This window comes from Talaromyces stipitatus, genomic scaffold (assembly GCF_000003125.1).
Source record: "Talaromyces stipitatus ATCC 10500 scf_1105507295523 genomic scaffold, whole genome shotgun sequence".
In the NCBI taxonomy this organism is placed as follows: Eukaryota; Fungi; Ascomycota; class Eurotiomycetes; order Eurotiales; family Trichocomaceae; genus Talaromyces; species Talaromyces stipitatus.
Window position 1 is genome coordinate 3,255,799 of NW_002990113.1, and position 14,832 is coordinate 3,270,630.

The window sequence follows — 14,832 nt, forward strand, 5'->3', positions numbered from 1 at the left end:
TCTGGATCGTCTTTATCTAAGCGCGATACTCCGTACTTAGGGGAGCCTGGACGAGTGCGGAGAAGCGCGCTACGTTTTACGTACTACGCATAAGGTGCTGACATGAACATAGATCCTTCAGGGGTATGGATATACGTATACTTTGTACGAACTAGATCGATTGTCTTGGACAGTATCTTCCCGTGAAGTCAGGGATTGATATCTTACAGATATCCAGGTAATATGTCATGCAATAACTGCCGAGGACAGTCTCAATTAAGCCCACAATTATGCAAGACGTGCTTCCCCGATAAATCAAGGTTGTACCGCATGTACATGAGACTGCCTAAGTTCTCCTCCTCACACAGCATATCCCGAATGCATCCTCGGTTCTGCATCAGATCACCCGGCTGTCCTCAGGAAGGATGCGGGGTCAACTCGCTGATAACCTTAGTGGCTCTTGTCAGTAACATATAAAATAACCCTAGTATCAGTAGTTCACATGAGTCGATCCTTTGTTAGCACCATTTCTATTGTCAAAACAAGCAAGAAGAAAAGATAGACATGGCCTCTATACGTACTCATAGTACATACGACAGACATGGGTATACTTACTACCCTGTCGCTATTATAGGTGCCGGGGAATCTGGAATTGCCATGGGATGTCAGCTCAAACAACAGCTGAATTTTGATCAGTTCCGCATATTTGAGAGGAGATCTGGAATAGGCGGTACCTGGTGGAGTAATAGATACCCCGGGGTTGCTTGCGATATGTTTGTCTCCCCCCCCTTTGCAGATGAAATCTTTTCGCAACAGACTGATGTGACTGACTTCCCACAGACCGGCAATCCTATATTCCTTCTCTTTCGCACAAAATCCCAAATGGACATCGATGTTCCCCTCCGGAAGGGAGATTGCAGCGTATCTCGCCGATGTGTGTGCCAAGTACGAAATCGTCGACAAGCTCCAGTTTCATACAGAGGTGACGGAAATGAGATGGTTGGAGGACGAAGAAGAGTGGGAGATATGTATAACCCATCTCGCGCCCGGAACAGGCGACTGGTCAGAGGCCGAAAGACGTGATAAAGCAGCTACCGAGGTCCCTCAAAGTGTCTATCTCGCAACTGAAAAGATACGGGCAAAGATCGTCATCAGTGCCGTCGGAGGCTTGGTAGAACCGCAGGAGATACCGAAAAACGTCCCGGGATTTGACATATTTGAAGGTGAACTCACTCACACCGCAAGGTGGGATGAGGATATCGACGTAAAGGGAAAGGATGTGGTTGTTGTTGGCACCGGGGCTAGTGCTGCTCAGGTTGTTGTCAGTTTATCGTCGAGTGACTACGGCGCCAAGTCGGTCACACAACTCCTGAGGACCGCGCCGTGGATCAAACCGGACGATGACGGTAAACAGCTGACAGACGAGACCCTACAGCAACTGTCATGGTATTTCCAGTACATACCGGGATTTCAACGAGCCTATCGATCGTTGGTCTTCTTTCTGCTTGAGCATGAGTTCTTCTTGATATTCTCAAATACAAACTATTCCAGAAAGTATCGAAAAGGAGAGGAAGAAAAATACCGTCGTTTCTTGAAAAAGACGGCTCCAGCCAAGTATTTGGATATGCTGACTCCAGACTATGATCTCGGGTGCAAGAGGCGGATCATTGGTAGCGACTGGTTGAGAAGCTTGCATCGTCCAAACGTAAATTTGACTTCTCGCCGACTCAAGAGCGTTAACGCTCATAGTGTCACACTTGGCGCGCCAACTTATCCTCGCAACGCTCAGAATAAACATGACGCCGATGAAGGTGAAGTCCAGCTTCCTGCGGATATCCTGATATTGGCAAATGGGTATCGAACAAATGAATATCTGCACCCTATTAGTATGATCGGTCGAGGCGGCCGGAGCATCCATGATGTTTGGAAAGAGAGGGGCGGTCCGCAGGCATATCTCGGAATTGCAATGGACAAATTTCCCAATTTCTTCATGCTATTCGGACCCAATACCACTACCGGCCACACCAGTGTTATCCTCGGAAGCGAAAACGCCATCTCTTACACTATGAGACTGGTCACGCCGATTCTCAAAGGTACCGTGAGTACTTGGGAAATAAAAGAAAAAGCCGAGTTGGAATGGGCCAATAAAGTCCAGGACGAATTGAAGAAAACCCCGTTCAACAACGGTAGCTGTACCAGTTGGTACACAAATGACAGAGGCTGGAACTCAACCTCATATCCGTGAGTATAGTGGACCTTTACGATATGTGAGCTTATTGCTAATTGCAATCTTGCAGCTTCTCCCAAATTGACTACGGCCTGCGATGCATGTTCCCAGTTTGGAAACACTGGGAAAGTAAGCTAACCACCGAAGGTTTGAAACAACGAAGAAGGAAGGCCTTGCGTCGTAGCATTGCACTGGTTTTAGCGGTAACAATCTACTTCTGGGGAAGAAGGAATCCGTCGGGAGTGCAGACTGTCAAAATGACTATAACTCAAGTATTTTCGAAGGTGTTGGTATCTGCAGGTCGTCTGTTGCATAGCATAGCGTCTTGACTTGCTCCTTCAAGATAGTGTAGTATGAATTAACAGTAGTAATATCGGTAATATTACTAAATATAAATGAGTTTTCAATATATAAATATGCAGAGAATCAACTCTTTGCTCTGCATGACAATAGATGTAGTTCAAGTAAGTGACTAAACGAGGAATATGAAGGAGCGCGGAAGTGGGGATTTTCCGCCCCGCATCGGAATCCCCGACCTTAATTGTAAGGCACACAGGCGAACTCACCATTCCGCACTCTCAAAAGGCGTGTACGCTCCCATCAATGCTGTCTAGATTAGGCAATACAACATAAGAAATGGCTTCCGAGTCCCCTAACCCCAACGGAAATACTCCGCAAGCCTCGGGCGTGTCATCGAATGGGGATGCCAAAAGAAAGCCGGGGCTAGACAGCGGAACGCAAACGCGCGCAAAGCGGAATCGGTATATTTCCATTGCCTGGTATGTTATAGGGGTCTCTGATACCCTAAGCCCTAATCCATCCCTCAAAGAATGCATCTAATAATTTGCATGTACAGTAACGAGTGCAAAAGGCGGAAGATTAAGTGCAATGGGCAGGTGCCTTGTCAACGATGCGGGCATCTCAATCTTGAATGTTGGTGCATCTGCTCCAACTGATATGCACTGAGCTAACCCTCTATCTACAGGCCTATATGCACCCAATTGCTGCAATGGGAACTTCAAGGACTCTGAGTGGGTACCTTGGCATTGATATCCATATGAACTGTGCTAACTGTAATCGAGTGAATTTCGGTTAATGAAAGAACAAATTAATACTCTCCAGAGCCAGGTCAATACTCTTTTTGCCAGTTTGAACGAATTGTCTACTTTCAAAACATCGCTCGACTCGGTTCCCTTTGACTCATATTCTACTGAACCCTCTCGCTCCGGGCCTATCTCAACTTCTCAAGAGCAGCCTTCGCCTGCCAGCCCGCCGCAAGCAAGACACCCTCGATTCCATGGCCCGACCAGTTCAGCTTTCAATTTTGGCGTAGCCAGAGTGAGTCTCCGTGATATGGGCCTGACTTCTACCGAGAATCCAATCCACGATGAGCTAGCTGCAGCTGCTGAGGAGTCATCGCTTCCTACTGCTTTGACACGTCTAGCAGCAATGCATCCCACTAAGGATCCTATATGGGCAATTACTCGAGAGGAGGCAGTTCGTTTGTGCAGAGTGTACGAAGAAGAGATTGGCTTAATGTATCCTTTCTTCAACATTGAAAAAGTCATTTCGCAAACAAATCTTCTTTACAACTTTCTGGAAGCAGCGACGAGGACTGGCTTCACCCAAACTCAATTACCGGGACCAGATGGCCTGCAAGATGATGACTCTCTTAATTTGAAAATGATTCTCGCTACAACATTGGTTCTTGAAGGAGGAGGTCAAAGCACGTTAGCTCGGCAGCTTTTCGAGACTGTGAAGCCACTGTTTTACGTGAAGACACTGGAACCTGCAAACATCAAGTCGATTCAGCTCTTTTCGATCATGGTATGTTTCCTATTCTTTGATGTTATGTTTTGTACTACTAATAACCTTCGTCAGGCAATGTACTATTTTCACACAGATAATGAATTGATGTGTTATCGCATTACTGGTATCAACGGCCGGGCATGTCTTGAATTAGGACTGCATCGCTGGGATGCAGTGATCAAGGCTTTTCCGAATGAAAGCGATTGGAGAGAGGTCACTGGGCTGTTCTGGGCAATATATAACCTCGATCGAAGATTCAGTTTCGGCACAGGCCTGCCTTTTTCAATTCCAGATAGTGACATCGATCCCAGCCTTCCGGAGCCTGTAAGGAACCTTCACCGTGGCCTTACCATGTTGGGTTATATTGACAAATAATAGGATGATACAAGACCATATTCCAAGAGTATGGTTGCATACGATCGGCTTAGTTCGAAAATATGGTACTCTGGTGTGGGTTATAACGACTCTGCTGACGTCAACAGAGAGGAAATTGGATTTCTTGATTATCAGGTCTGCCAATGGTACAAGAATATATCGGAACATATGAAGCTCTCGGTAGATTCACCCGGCAACGACACTTCTGGCAATCGAGGAGTGCAGAGACTGCGGGTGATACTATACCTCCGAATGAATCACCTACGCATCCTTATTTACAGACCAGTGTTGCACTCAGCATCAAGTATTATCGAGAACCAAGGACACGCTCGCACAGTAGTTGATATCGCTAGAGATACCATCCGGGTCCTGGCCAGACTCAATCAAACATCTGACATATACAGGAAGCAACAGATCACCTTCAATTGGTTTTTGGTTGCTGCACTTGCTGTTCTGTTCCTTGCTGTCTGTCATGCTCCTGGTGAATTCAGCCGCCAGGTGCGCGACGAATTCTATCTGGCGCTAGACCTCATCAACGGCTTCAGCGCTCATTCCTATATCTCCATGAGATTGTGGGATTCAATCAAAGGACTGCGCAAAATTGCGGAGAAACTCGGTGTTTTCGGGCGCAGCACTGGACCAGATGCTCGTGACCCCCATTCTAGCGCAGCTGTTGCAATGGCCGGCTTAGCCGGACATCCCATGGAAAGCATCTCAGTATATGGACCAACAATGGCGACAGTGTCTGAACTTGGGAATAGCCCTATGAACGGCCTACAGATTAGTCATGAATTGACCAATCTTTTCGAAGCTGTGGGGGCATCCAATTCCTTTGGGGCAGATAATCTCAATGGATTTATCTCGAATGACGGAGATTTGCAGAACTCTGGCGAGGGCTTAGCAGGTGTTCTTAGCAGCGATGCTGAGTTTTCGCGCATATTGAGCGGTCTGATATAATGGCACTTAAATCCGATGTATTGTATGAAGATGATGATGTATGTATCTTATGAACCATTCACTTCATCGTCAGTACCTAAAGTGGTTATCGATCACATTGAATATAATCTTATCGGCTTATCGTTATCGTATCATCTTAGCGAGACCGATTGCAATCGCGGTCACGTGACTATATTACATCTGCAGCAACTGGCCGACAGACAACCTTCTCAACCGCACACGATGCTATACGACTGGCGCGGCTATCCTGTCAACACTTTACTCGCCGATTGCGTCGCCATGTCATTACACAGTTAAAAATCTATTGGATTTTATCCTGTGCTTTTTTCATCACACTATCATCCTCGAATTGTGACACTCATCGACAGGCACGAAACCCTCTCGTTTTTCCTTTACCCCGCTATCTCAATTTCGTCCGAACCCTTGACAGTCGCAAGCACTCGTTTGCTTGCATATTCTTACCCTTCGTGCTACAGTTTCTACTTATCATCTCGTTCGTTCAGATGAACTCTTGGGTACTGCAGGAGTTATAGTGTCGGCGCGCTGGAACCAGATCTCCGAGGTGTACTAACAACCGACAACAACATAACGTACCTTGACCTTGGCGATTAGCACCGTTCAGAGTTATTGAGAATTGACTCGAAATATACGTATCCGCAAAAATACTCGCAAAGATACGATACTCGCGTCACCTTGTGTTACCTGTCGCCTAAAAGGAATTATTTAATTGGCTTCATACTCGTTAGCTCCACCCCAACCCTCGACAACGTGTCTGGAGAAACAGTCCCAAAACTGGCCGAAGGCCTTGAAAGGCTGGACCTGAGCTCGTTATCTACGTCCACCTTCTCGTCCGACTCTGGTTCTTTCAACATGTCGTCTTCCGATGGAGCCCCGGAGTCATGGATCTCATCGTTCTGCTCACTGATGGGTCATGAGTACTTCGCGGAGGTGTCAGAGGACTTTATTGAGGACGACTTCAACTTGACGGGCCTACAATCTCAGGTACCCATGTACAAAGAAGCGTTGGAGATGATTCTGGATGTTGAACCTGAGGATGATGAGGAGGAGGAGGAAGAGGAAGAGGAAGAAGAGGACGATGATGACGATGTATTGGGCGATGAGAAAACGTTAGGTTACCGGCGAGCAGGTGATCGAAGGCATATGCGGGTGGCTAGTGATCTCAGCATGATAGAGAGCTCGGCGGAGCTGCTGTACGGTTTAATTCATCAGCGATACATCACATCACGGCCTGGGATTCAGCAAATGCTTGAGAAATATGAAGTTCATCATTTTGGAGTTTGCCCCCGCGTCAATTGCTACGGATGCAAGGTTCTTCCCGTTGGTCGAACTGATACTCCTGGCCAGGAGACTGTCAAACTCTTCTGTCCTAGCTGCTACGATATCTATACGCCGCCAAACAGTCGATTTCAATCCGTAGACGGAGCATTCTTTGGTACAACATTTGGATGTTTATTTTTCATGACCTTTCCCGAGCTAGATGTTGGAGGAAATCGTGCAGAGAGCATACTGTCACCTGCTGCGCTAGCTGCCGGTAATACCTCAAAGCGATCGCGCGTCTCTTCTTTGCACAAATCAGTTTCGCTGACCATGTCACCAACTACAGAACAACCACCGACGAATCAACCCGCTCAAATAAATGGCATACTGACGTCCAATTTCGCCCCCGGTTTAGGATTCGGCAAGATTTATGAACCTCGCATTTACGGATTCCGAGTATCGGAACGTGCCAAATCCGGCCCACGAATGCAGTGGTTACGCATAAAACCCCGAGATATAAATGAACTAGATGAGTCAGCGATATACCAAGCTACGCACGGGGCTGACGAGGAGGGAGGATATGAGGAAGGTGATACGGAAATGGGATCAACAGCGGCTACTGCGTCTCAACAATCTGCAATTGGCATGAGGAGGAAAGCACCCATGAGGAAGCGTAGACATCTACCTTCTAGTACTGTGAATCAAACTTCAACTAAGAACGGGGAAGGTGGTTAAATATGTGGCGTGGCGTGGCGTTTTATATGGATGTCCTTTTTCTGTGTCTTGTAGTTCCTGTGGGGTCAGATTATGTTTTGTTACGTCTTTCTTTTCCATCTTTTCTCTTCTACTCTTGCATAAATCAAAATTCATCATAGCATGGATTATTTTCAGTTCTACATTTCCCCCCCCCCCTCTATTGTGTAGTACAAAGTATCGTTACAAGATGAGGTGTGCCCAGGTATGTCCAGCCTTAAGTTTTTCTTATCCCGTGAGTGGGTTCAGCAAGATCCCAGATAATGGGGTGATTATGGCTTGGGACGCTGCCATGAAGAAAGTTGATGGGTCTCTTTTGAACACAAACGACTGACATTGAAATCATCCCGGTCTGTCCACTGTACCAGCTTTGATATTTACTTGATACATTGTTCCAGTGCCTGGGTAGACAATAAGTGTCTACTGAGTAGCAGGAAAGCAATATCAGATCTGCGAGGCACGGAGTTGACGCACATGACCATTGTCAAGAGAGAGCATTCATGAGTAGTGGATGTCAGCATGTATTTAGTATCGCAACATCGTCGATGTAATCTCAAGTTTCTGCAATGTCCATGACCTTTGATCCACTTAGTCGCGAAGTAAGCTTTATAAAATAACAAAAGCCTCTCCATAACTATACTGATCTTAACTTGAATACTTTTATATATATATATATATATGAAAGTGGAGGGCACTCTGTGTGCTAATGCTGAAGTAATTTATGAGTTAGAGTGTCCTTCATCTCCGTATTAAGCTTACTTCTGGACATATTGATTTAGGTCTGGAGAAGCCTTCTGTTCGTTATAGCTAGGTTCTACTGTACAAGGATATGCTTTGGGATCTGTTATGAAACAACATAATTCAGCGGCAGACATCATCGTTCCCCTTTAAACTTCGTCAACTCTGACGACTTGACTTTCGTCCGTCAGTTTACCCTATCTGAAATCTTCCTGTCTTCTATTCAAGTAGTATCTACGTGCACACAGAATTTTGCTAGGAGGAAGGCACCTCATTTGAACGCGAAGCAATCAAAATGGCAAAGCAAATCAAAATACCTCTTAGTAAGCTGGTAAACTTAGAGAGTCCCACATCGAAGCAAATATTTTCTTGCTACAAGCTCTCTTCTCCTGACGAACTATACAAACACGTCCTAGCAATTTCTACACTCACAGCTTATCAAGAACTCATTTACAACAATACTCCACCATTTTGGGACAATACTGTATTAGATTGGATCGACGACCGGTTTAAAGGTACTTTCAGGTAACATATCTCTCTTCTTGTTCCCCCCACCACCCCCCCAATTGAGATTTTGCCACACTCATCATTTTCTCTTCATTCTACAGAAAGAACTACTACAATGCCGTAACATCAATTATTTGGATTCGAGATATGCTACCAAAATTCACGATTGCCATCAGTCCTGGATCGGTATACAGAAAGCCCGGTGGAAAGGTGCTAGACTTACGACAACTGCTGAGGTCCTGAGGATGAGTTTTTACGCATTAAGGTTAGTACAAGTAAGTTGGCATTTCATCGTCTATATACTTAAAACTCTTATTAGATATTACATTTGTCGATGACCTCTATTCAAGCTCTAGAAAGGAGCCGGATTTATTAATTCAACCAAAAAATCAACGTGTGCCGTCTCTCGGCGTGGAGTTTGGATGGAGGCAATCTTGGTCCCGACTTCAGCAGGATATAAACCTCTGGTTAGTTGGTGGCCAGGGACAAGTTAGAGCGGTGATTATACTTAAATAGAAGCGAGTCACAAGTACCAACGCAGTTCGAAGAGATAACGAGCTATACACATTGGATGAGAATGGAGGGCCTCGCTTACAACAAAATTTCATCACCTTCCCTGCTCCTCCTCCTGCTCAGATATATTATTTAGTAGAACCCGGCTATAACGAAAGGAAGGCCGCTCCATATCTCCACTATATCAGCTTGGATGACTTTTTAAATATGGAACTGAAGAGCATCCTATTTGTTAATACTAAACTGGATTAATATATTGAAGATACCCATTATATCTAGATTAAACTCACTTCTAGAGGCATTCACCTGGGCACTGAGAGGCCTCTGCTCGTTACAGGTTCTGCTGTACTGTAACAACTGGAAATCTTCATCGAAAGGGAGATGTGGGTCCTGGACGAGATAAAGTTTACCATGCCGCTACGGTAAGGCCCGCATATGTGGGTGTATTCAGCCGTTTTAAGGTTTGTTTCAGGTGTCACAGACAATTACTTCTATAAATACGTGTCGCACTGTTTTTAGCCGGTCAAGTACTAGCTAGCATTAAAAAATAGCGTATATTTCGGAGTTACACGTATATAAAAACATTCTGAAATTTTAAGCCTGTATAATTTAGTAAAATCACAATTTGGAGGCCACTCTTGCAACATTCCAGTCTCTTGGGCTAGCCATCTCTTGTTTTGTTAAGACTCTAGGGCCACTCTCTCCCTCTTCTAGCCCGCTCCTCTTTGTTCCAAGTTTTACAATCTTATCTTCCTTGCACCGCTAGAGATTGCCACAGGCTGTGTTTTCTCCTCTTCTATAATTGGCACTATGTCTCTTCCCATAATGGGCAGAAACTTGAATCCACGCCCACTTCCACCAGAGCATACAACTAATCCGGGTCTGTTGGAAACATAGTCAATCAAGAATGAGTCATCGATGCTGTTGGTATACCAGCATAGTTTTGTTGATGAGAACCTCAGTGGAAGGAGGCCTGGCGTGTTGATGGCAATGAATTCTAACAATTCACGTAAGTCTCCCAATTTGACATAATTCAATTACCAAAGTTACCTTTAATTGCATCAAGTAATTTTCTTGGGATGTTGCTTTCAGTCTTCTCTGTGACGTGGGCTGTCTTTGGCACCGAGATCCGTTTGCCGTCAGGTACGGTATCAAAATTTGTCCATGTGCGAACGCATTGTCAAAACTTGATCTGTTGAGCAGATATCCTTCGTTATACAGACGCCATCTGGGGAGGAACATACTTCGTAGCTCTATACCCGAATTTGACAACACCTTTCTCCTTCATCGGTAACATAGACACCTTTGCCTTCTTTCATGCCCCATGTTAAGACTGGCATATTCTCAGGTGCGTATTTTTACCCCAAATGATGCGTCGAGTTTTTGTCAATTGTAAATTGTTGCCATTGATCCCAGCGGTTGTTTCGATGTAGATTTCGGACCTCCGGTATCAATGTCGGTGTCTATCCTCCCGCAGCAACAATCACTAACACAGCACAATGCTGCCTACGATCAGCTGTTTTAACGCCGTTGACTTGGTTTCCCATATATAGTAGACTGGAGACTTTTTCTTTGACAGGATCCTGAACAAACTTGGCTCCATTCTTACAGCAGACATTCCATGCCCAATAACATGCTTTATAGGCCGCCCACGAAACCTGCAGCTGGTTCTAGGACAGAAGTATTATAACCGAGTCTCTTCTTCCCAAGAGGATCAATTTTTCTTCCCCAGCCATGAACTTCTGCTCTTTGAATATTTTGTGACGTGTTAGACACTGCATGGACAAAATACATACCCTCAGGATGATCATACTTGAATTGCATCCCCCGCAATCCTTCCTTTTCCATGTTCTCCAGCGCTTTCGGCTCAAACTCTCCATATTGCTCCACAGCACTCATCATAAGCATGTCCGATGAATACCATAACTTGTCACTAGGTTTCAGTCCTTTCGGCAAATCACTAGTGGACACGCTTTCCTCGTTCCAAGCCTTTCATATTTTACCGGCTTCGAATGCTAGGCGTTGATAGTCAATTTCTGTGCCAAGCTGAGGCGCATAATCTTATTGAGGTCAGCAGATGCACTATCCATGCCTTCAGTGGGATTGTAAAAGTGTTCGGCAACTGGTTGCATATCGAAGACTGTGATGTCGGTGTAGCTCGATTTGGAAAGCCATAGTACCCTACATTATGTCACTTCTGAATACAAAATATACATCTGAGCATATAAAGAAATGCTTATATTGATAAATCACAAACGCCAGATCCGATGATGATTTTCGAAGATTGTGACAGCTTTGGTACTGTTTGTGGTGCCATTTTAGCGATATAAGGCTCTTGTTTCCTTTCTTCTCTGTGCATTTGATTACTCGAAATTGATCATCAAGACAATCTTACATATTCTTGAATACTGTAGATTTGTTTCACTGAATCCTAACCACCATCAGAATAGGAACGTACCCATGAGCCCAGATTACGCTGATGGCATGACTGCGCGCTTTACTCCCACAAAATAATCCTCTAGCCAATAGGAATAACATCCGATAGCTAGCAATTGCCCTAACAGCGTCGTCGGCGTTGTCCGAAGAGCTAGGATTGTGTCATGAAGCGCTATGCACCTTCGGAGTTGTTGCCGAAAGTCTTTGATAAGGAAATTATAGACTCTGTGTCTCGATGATCCGATTATGCGGGGTTTATTGGAACGTTGAAATGAGTGTCCTCATCACGAGTAGTAGACATCTAGGTTCCAGGTATGGTCAATTTCGAGGCGATCGCTATGTAAGTTCTCTACCTATATGCAGCAGTAGATTTAGAAGATCTCAAACCAGCATTCAGATTGATTTTAGCTCTCATAGTGATGAAAATGGATTGAATCTCAAAGAGAACGGCTATATCATTCGCGTGGTCAAACAGGGCCTCCTTCAACATCGGAAAACCTTAGAACCGGAGCAATTTCTCTCATATCTTGTGAGCACGAAAACAGCTAAATATCTGTATAGACTAATTTCCCTGTTTCCTTGAACGAGAATATGTGGTTCTTAAAGTTACCGATGCTATGAATGTTCTGACACGGAAAAGTTACCAAGACCTAATTGAGTCTATTATCTGCCTGCCCCCCCCCACAAGGCTAGTGTAGCGAAGTATCAAATATGTTGATTTCTGTATGATGAGATGGGAATCCTTAACATCCAAGTAGGTTTAGAGCTCGCAAATCAATTCAAAGGCCTGTATACTTTCAGGCCGCAGCTGGTGGATTCCAACACGATTCAGCTAACTTAATTCTGATCTCCCCTTCAGATGCTGATGTTGAGCTGACACTAAGGTAATGATCATCCACGTATGGCCCCAATTCCATCTATATTTAGTGTCTAAGTACAGCAGGTACATACAGGGAAGGATGTATTATACTTTTACGCGATCAGATTTTCACATTTCATCGTGCTTTCTATTGTTCGTCTGTTTACGCCGAGATGCAATTCAATACTTGGGTACGACGCTCAGCCAGCTTTTACTGTTCGATGGGTTGAGATCCCAGCTTTAATAATTTTATTTGATCTGACTACTGAGGAAATACTTTCCCTGATCCCCGTTGAGCTGTGGTCGGTGTCAAACGCGCTGAACTCGGTTATGGTTTAGCGAAATTGGTTATATGGTGCAATCAGTGTACAAAAAACGCCAACTTGATGTATATAGACAGTTTCAGTCATTGAATAATACAGGAAGCTTACTCTATAACGTGTTCGTTGTTCCCGTAGTCTCCTCAAACATATATCAATACTAGAAGCACAATCTCCGCTCTTAACCTGGAACCCTCTAAGGTAATAACGCCATTTAATGCAGGTTGATCACTTTTTTCTACTAACGTGCCGTATCTCTAGCGGATAATATAAATTCTCAATGAATAGTTATATGACTCGGAGACGAAATTGCATGCTCTAGAGTCAACGGAAAGTGTTCGCTGAGCGACCCGATGGAGGAGGTTGACGTGGAGTACCTGTCTGGGTAGGTATTGGTAAGTGGCGGTGTCTGTTGGTGTCCGTCAGCTTCAAGATAAACTTGTTAGAATATTTCTTCTTCAAAAGGACACAGTGCTGTTCAGACAGAAATGAAGGTAGGGAGAGGAATTATTTACCTGCGATTGCTGGTTATATTGAGGTTGGTGAAGTGGTGCCTCTAGACCGCTGAGTGAAACGTAGTTGACGTACAGAGGGTTGAGGTCCTGCTCCTCAGAGAAAGCATTCATCTGCTTAACAGGTTGTAGGTTGGAAGCTAACGGATGTTGGCTCAAATGACCTAACGGCTGCTGAGAAGTCCCTTGCCCCGCAAATTCTCCATAGTGAGATTGCGGAATGGTCGGAAATGCATGAAGGGGTTGCGGCGATTGGTAAGAGCTGTTATGATCATATACCTCTTGATAAGAAGGATATGGTGGGTAGAAGAATGAATCAGGTGGTGATGAAGCAGGTATTTGTGGCGAGTTGAGTTGGTCGGTATAAACGCTACTGCTAACGCCGCGCTCTTCGGACATGGTGCCGTATGTCTGAGATTGTTGCAGCGGAAACGGACTATGAGATAAATTCCAGCTCTTATTCTTTGATTCTGCCGCTGACAATCTCTTTTTGCGAGTCGTGGTACTGTTGGCCTTGGGGGCCTGAGGCCTTTTAGTCGCAGACTTGGATTCTTGGGTCGTCTCTGCTTGCGACGGTTCGGGAGATGTGGAAGTTGATGCAGCTCTACGCTCAAGATCCTCTAGGCGGCGCTTTAATCTCTTGCCTATGACCTATCAGCGCAGTCTCCCATTACTCTCGGCATCGATCACTTACGGTAGTTACGCTGAGCAATTCGATTCTGAATCCGACGTCTTTCTGCTAGATCTGAAATCTTGGTCCAATCTTCATTAGGATGCGCACTGGGACTGAAAGCACTGCTTGTTCCCTGATGTAATGTGAATATCGAGGTAGCGGTCATATCTGCTGCCGGTGGCCCGGTAGTAACTATTGGGTAAGACTGGTAGCTGTATCCTTGAAGACCCGTTCGATCCATTATGGTTGTTGCGTACAAGTTGGTTGATTGATGAGAATGACTATGCGGTTCACCGGCGACGTTTGAAGAGTTTGTGGATTTCAAATGAAAAGCGAGCTCTCATCCAACAAGTGTGATGACCTCAAGCTCTCTGTAAGTATGAGGTAAGATAATAAATAGAAGCACGGCTATGAGCCTAAGTAGGACAATTTTGCGATAATGTAGGTAATGCGACAGATAAAGGATCAAGAGGGTATATTAAGTTTTGATCAACTAGCGAGGCCGTTAGATACGGAGCGTATGGCCACTACCGATTACCCAATGCTGTGTGGGCTGTTTGGGCTAGAGCCAAATAACGTTTCTTGCATTGAACATGGCTGTGTTAAGATTCACCGGCATTCAATCCCATTGTTTGCTTTTTCTCTCTTGCTTGAGTCATTTGCCTACTTGTCGGATGGTGATACATCCGCTTCGTATATGATTCTTAGCAAAATACGTTATTGTATATTTCAAATAGTGGTCTGCCATGCGTTGAATGTAACTATTTATTTACGAAGTTAAAGTTATTTGTTTCAAGGTTCTAGCTATGTAACTTAATATGCCCTGCACGTCGACAACAGATGCTAAATTACCTAACCGGCTAAAAACTCTTCAGCTACGCCAGCGCTATAGTTTC

The 14,832-nt window shown here is 44.8% G+C and overlaps 6 protein-coding genes across 7 annotated transcripts, besides 2 other annotated features; 3 read left to right on the forward strand and 3 right to left on the reverse strand.

Moving 5' to 3' along the window:
• The first annotated feature begins 502 nt into the window (after positions 1-502).
• TSTA_071260 (flavin-binding monooxygenase, putative) lies at positions 503-2,585 on the forward strand. Its single transcript, XM_002341072.1, has 3 exons — positions 503-752; positions 820-2,220; positions 2,277-2,585. The coding sequence occupies exons 1-3, from the start codon at positions 544-546 to the stop codon at positions 2,533-2,535; spliced, it is 1,869 nt and encodes a 622-aa protein (XP_002341113.1). The 5' UTR covers positions 503-543; the 3' UTR covers positions 2,536-2,585.
• Positions 2,586-2,780: 195 nt separating this feature from the next.
• TSTA_071270 (fungal specific transcription factor, putative) lies at positions 2,781-5,422 on the forward strand. Its single transcript, XM_002341073.1, has 6 exons — positions 2,781-2,985; positions 3,063-3,139; positions 3,192-3,237; positions 3,289-4,033; positions 4,088-4,339; positions 4,394-5,422. The coding sequence occupies exons 1-6, from the start codon at positions 2,843-2,845 to the stop codon at positions 5,345-5,347; spliced, it is 2,217 nt and encodes a 738-aa protein (XP_002341114.1). The 5' UTR covers positions 2,781-2,842; the 3' UTR covers positions 5,348-5,422.
• Positions 5,423-5,562: 140 nt separating this feature from the next.
• On the forward strand, positions 5,563-7,519 carry TSTA_071280 (casein kinase II beta subunit CKB1; the record flags this gene model as incomplete). 2 transcript variants are annotated; one of them, XM_002341075.1, is made up of 2 exons in its annotated part: positions 5,563-6,899; positions 6,972-7,519. In XM_002341075.1, the coding sequence occupies 2 exons, from the start codon at positions 6,218-6,220 to the stop codon at positions 7,358-7,360; spliced, it is 1,071 nt and encodes a 356-aa protein (XP_002341116.1). In that variant the 3' UTR covers positions 7,361-7,519. The 2 variants fall into 2 exon arrangements, with proteins under 2 accessions (XP_002341116.1, XP_002341115.1); XM_002341074.1 differs by having other exon boundaries at positions 6,218-6,474; positions 6,523-7,519.
• Positions 6,398-6,441: a microsatellite.
• A 517-nt stretch (positions 7,520-8,036) lies between the features above and the next one.
• Positions 8,037-8,058: a sequence feature (AT_rich).
• Positions 8,059-9,754: 1,696 nt separating this feature from the next.
• On the reverse strand, positions 9,755-10,476 carry TSTA_071290 (uncharacterized protein; the record flags this gene model as incomplete). Its single annotated transcript, XM_002341076.1, has 3 exons — positions 9,755-9,898; positions 10,187-10,364; positions 10,412-10,476. The coding sequence occupies 3 exons, from the start codon at positions 10,474-10,476 to the stop codon at positions 9,755-9,757; spliced, it is 387 nt and encodes a 128-aa protein (XP_002341117.1).
• Positions 10,477-10,774: 298 nt separating this feature from the next.
• On the reverse strand, positions 10,775-11,987 carry TSTA_071300 (uncharacterized protein; the record flags this gene model as incomplete). The annotated part of the gene is made up of 6 exons (XM_002341077.1): positions 10,775-11,082; positions 11,140-11,196; positions 11,220-11,317; positions 11,595-11,723; positions 11,753-11,852; positions 11,960-11,987. The coding sequence occupies 6 exons, from the start codon at positions 11,985-11,987 to the stop codon at positions 10,775-10,777; spliced, it is 720 nt and encodes a 239-aa protein (XP_002341118.1).
• An 810-nt stretch (positions 11,988-12,797) lies between these two features.
• TSTA_071310 (uncharacterized protein) lies at positions 12,798-14,374 on the reverse strand. The gene is made up of 3 exons (XM_002341078.1): positions 13,958-14,374; positions 13,267-13,907; positions 12,798-13,160 (listed from the first exon to the last, which is right to left on the reverse strand). The coding sequence occupies exons 1-3, from the start codon at positions 14,175-14,177 to the stop codon at positions 13,029-13,031; spliced, it is 993 nt and encodes a 330-aa protein (XP_002341119.1). The 5' UTR covers positions 14,178-14,374; the 3' UTR covers positions 12,798-13,028.
• Positions 14,375-14,832: the final 458 nt, after the last annotated feature.

Coding starts and splice junctions, on each gene's coding strand:
- TSTA_071310 (XM_002341078.1), bottom strand. CDS start 14,177: ATGGATCGAACGGGTCTTCAAGGATACAGCTACCAGTCTTACCCAATA. Junction 13,908..13,957: donor AATTGCTCAGCGTAACTACC/GTAAGTGATCGA, acceptor GATAGGTCATAG/GCAAGAGATTAAAGCGCCGC. Junction 13,161..13,266: donor AATATAACCAGCAATCGCAG/GTAAATAATTCC, acceptor GGACACCAACAG/ACACCGCCACTTACCAATAC.
- TSTA_071260 (XM_002341072.1), top strand. CDS start 544: ATGGCCTCTATACGTACTCATAGTACATACGACAGACATGGGTATACT. Junction 753..819: donor CCCGGGGTTGCTTGCGATAT/GTTTGTCTCCCC, acceptor GACTTCCCACAG/ACCGGCAATCCTATATTCCT. Junction 2,221..2,276: donor TGGAACTCAACCTCATATCC/GTGAGTATAGTG, acceptor GCAATCTTGCAG/CTTCTCCCAAATTGACTACG.
- TSTA_071270 (XM_002341073.1), top strand. CDS start 2,843: ATGGCTTCCGAGTCCCCTAACCCCAACGGAAATACTCCGCAAGCCTCG. Junction 3,140..3,191: donor CGGGCATCTCAATCTTGAAT/GTTGGTGCATCT, acceptor CTCTATCTACAG/GCCTATATGCACCCAATTGC. Junction 4,034..4,087: donor TTCAGCTCTTTTCGATCATG/GTATGTTTCCTA, acceptor AACCTTCGTCAG/GCAATGTACTATTTTCACAC.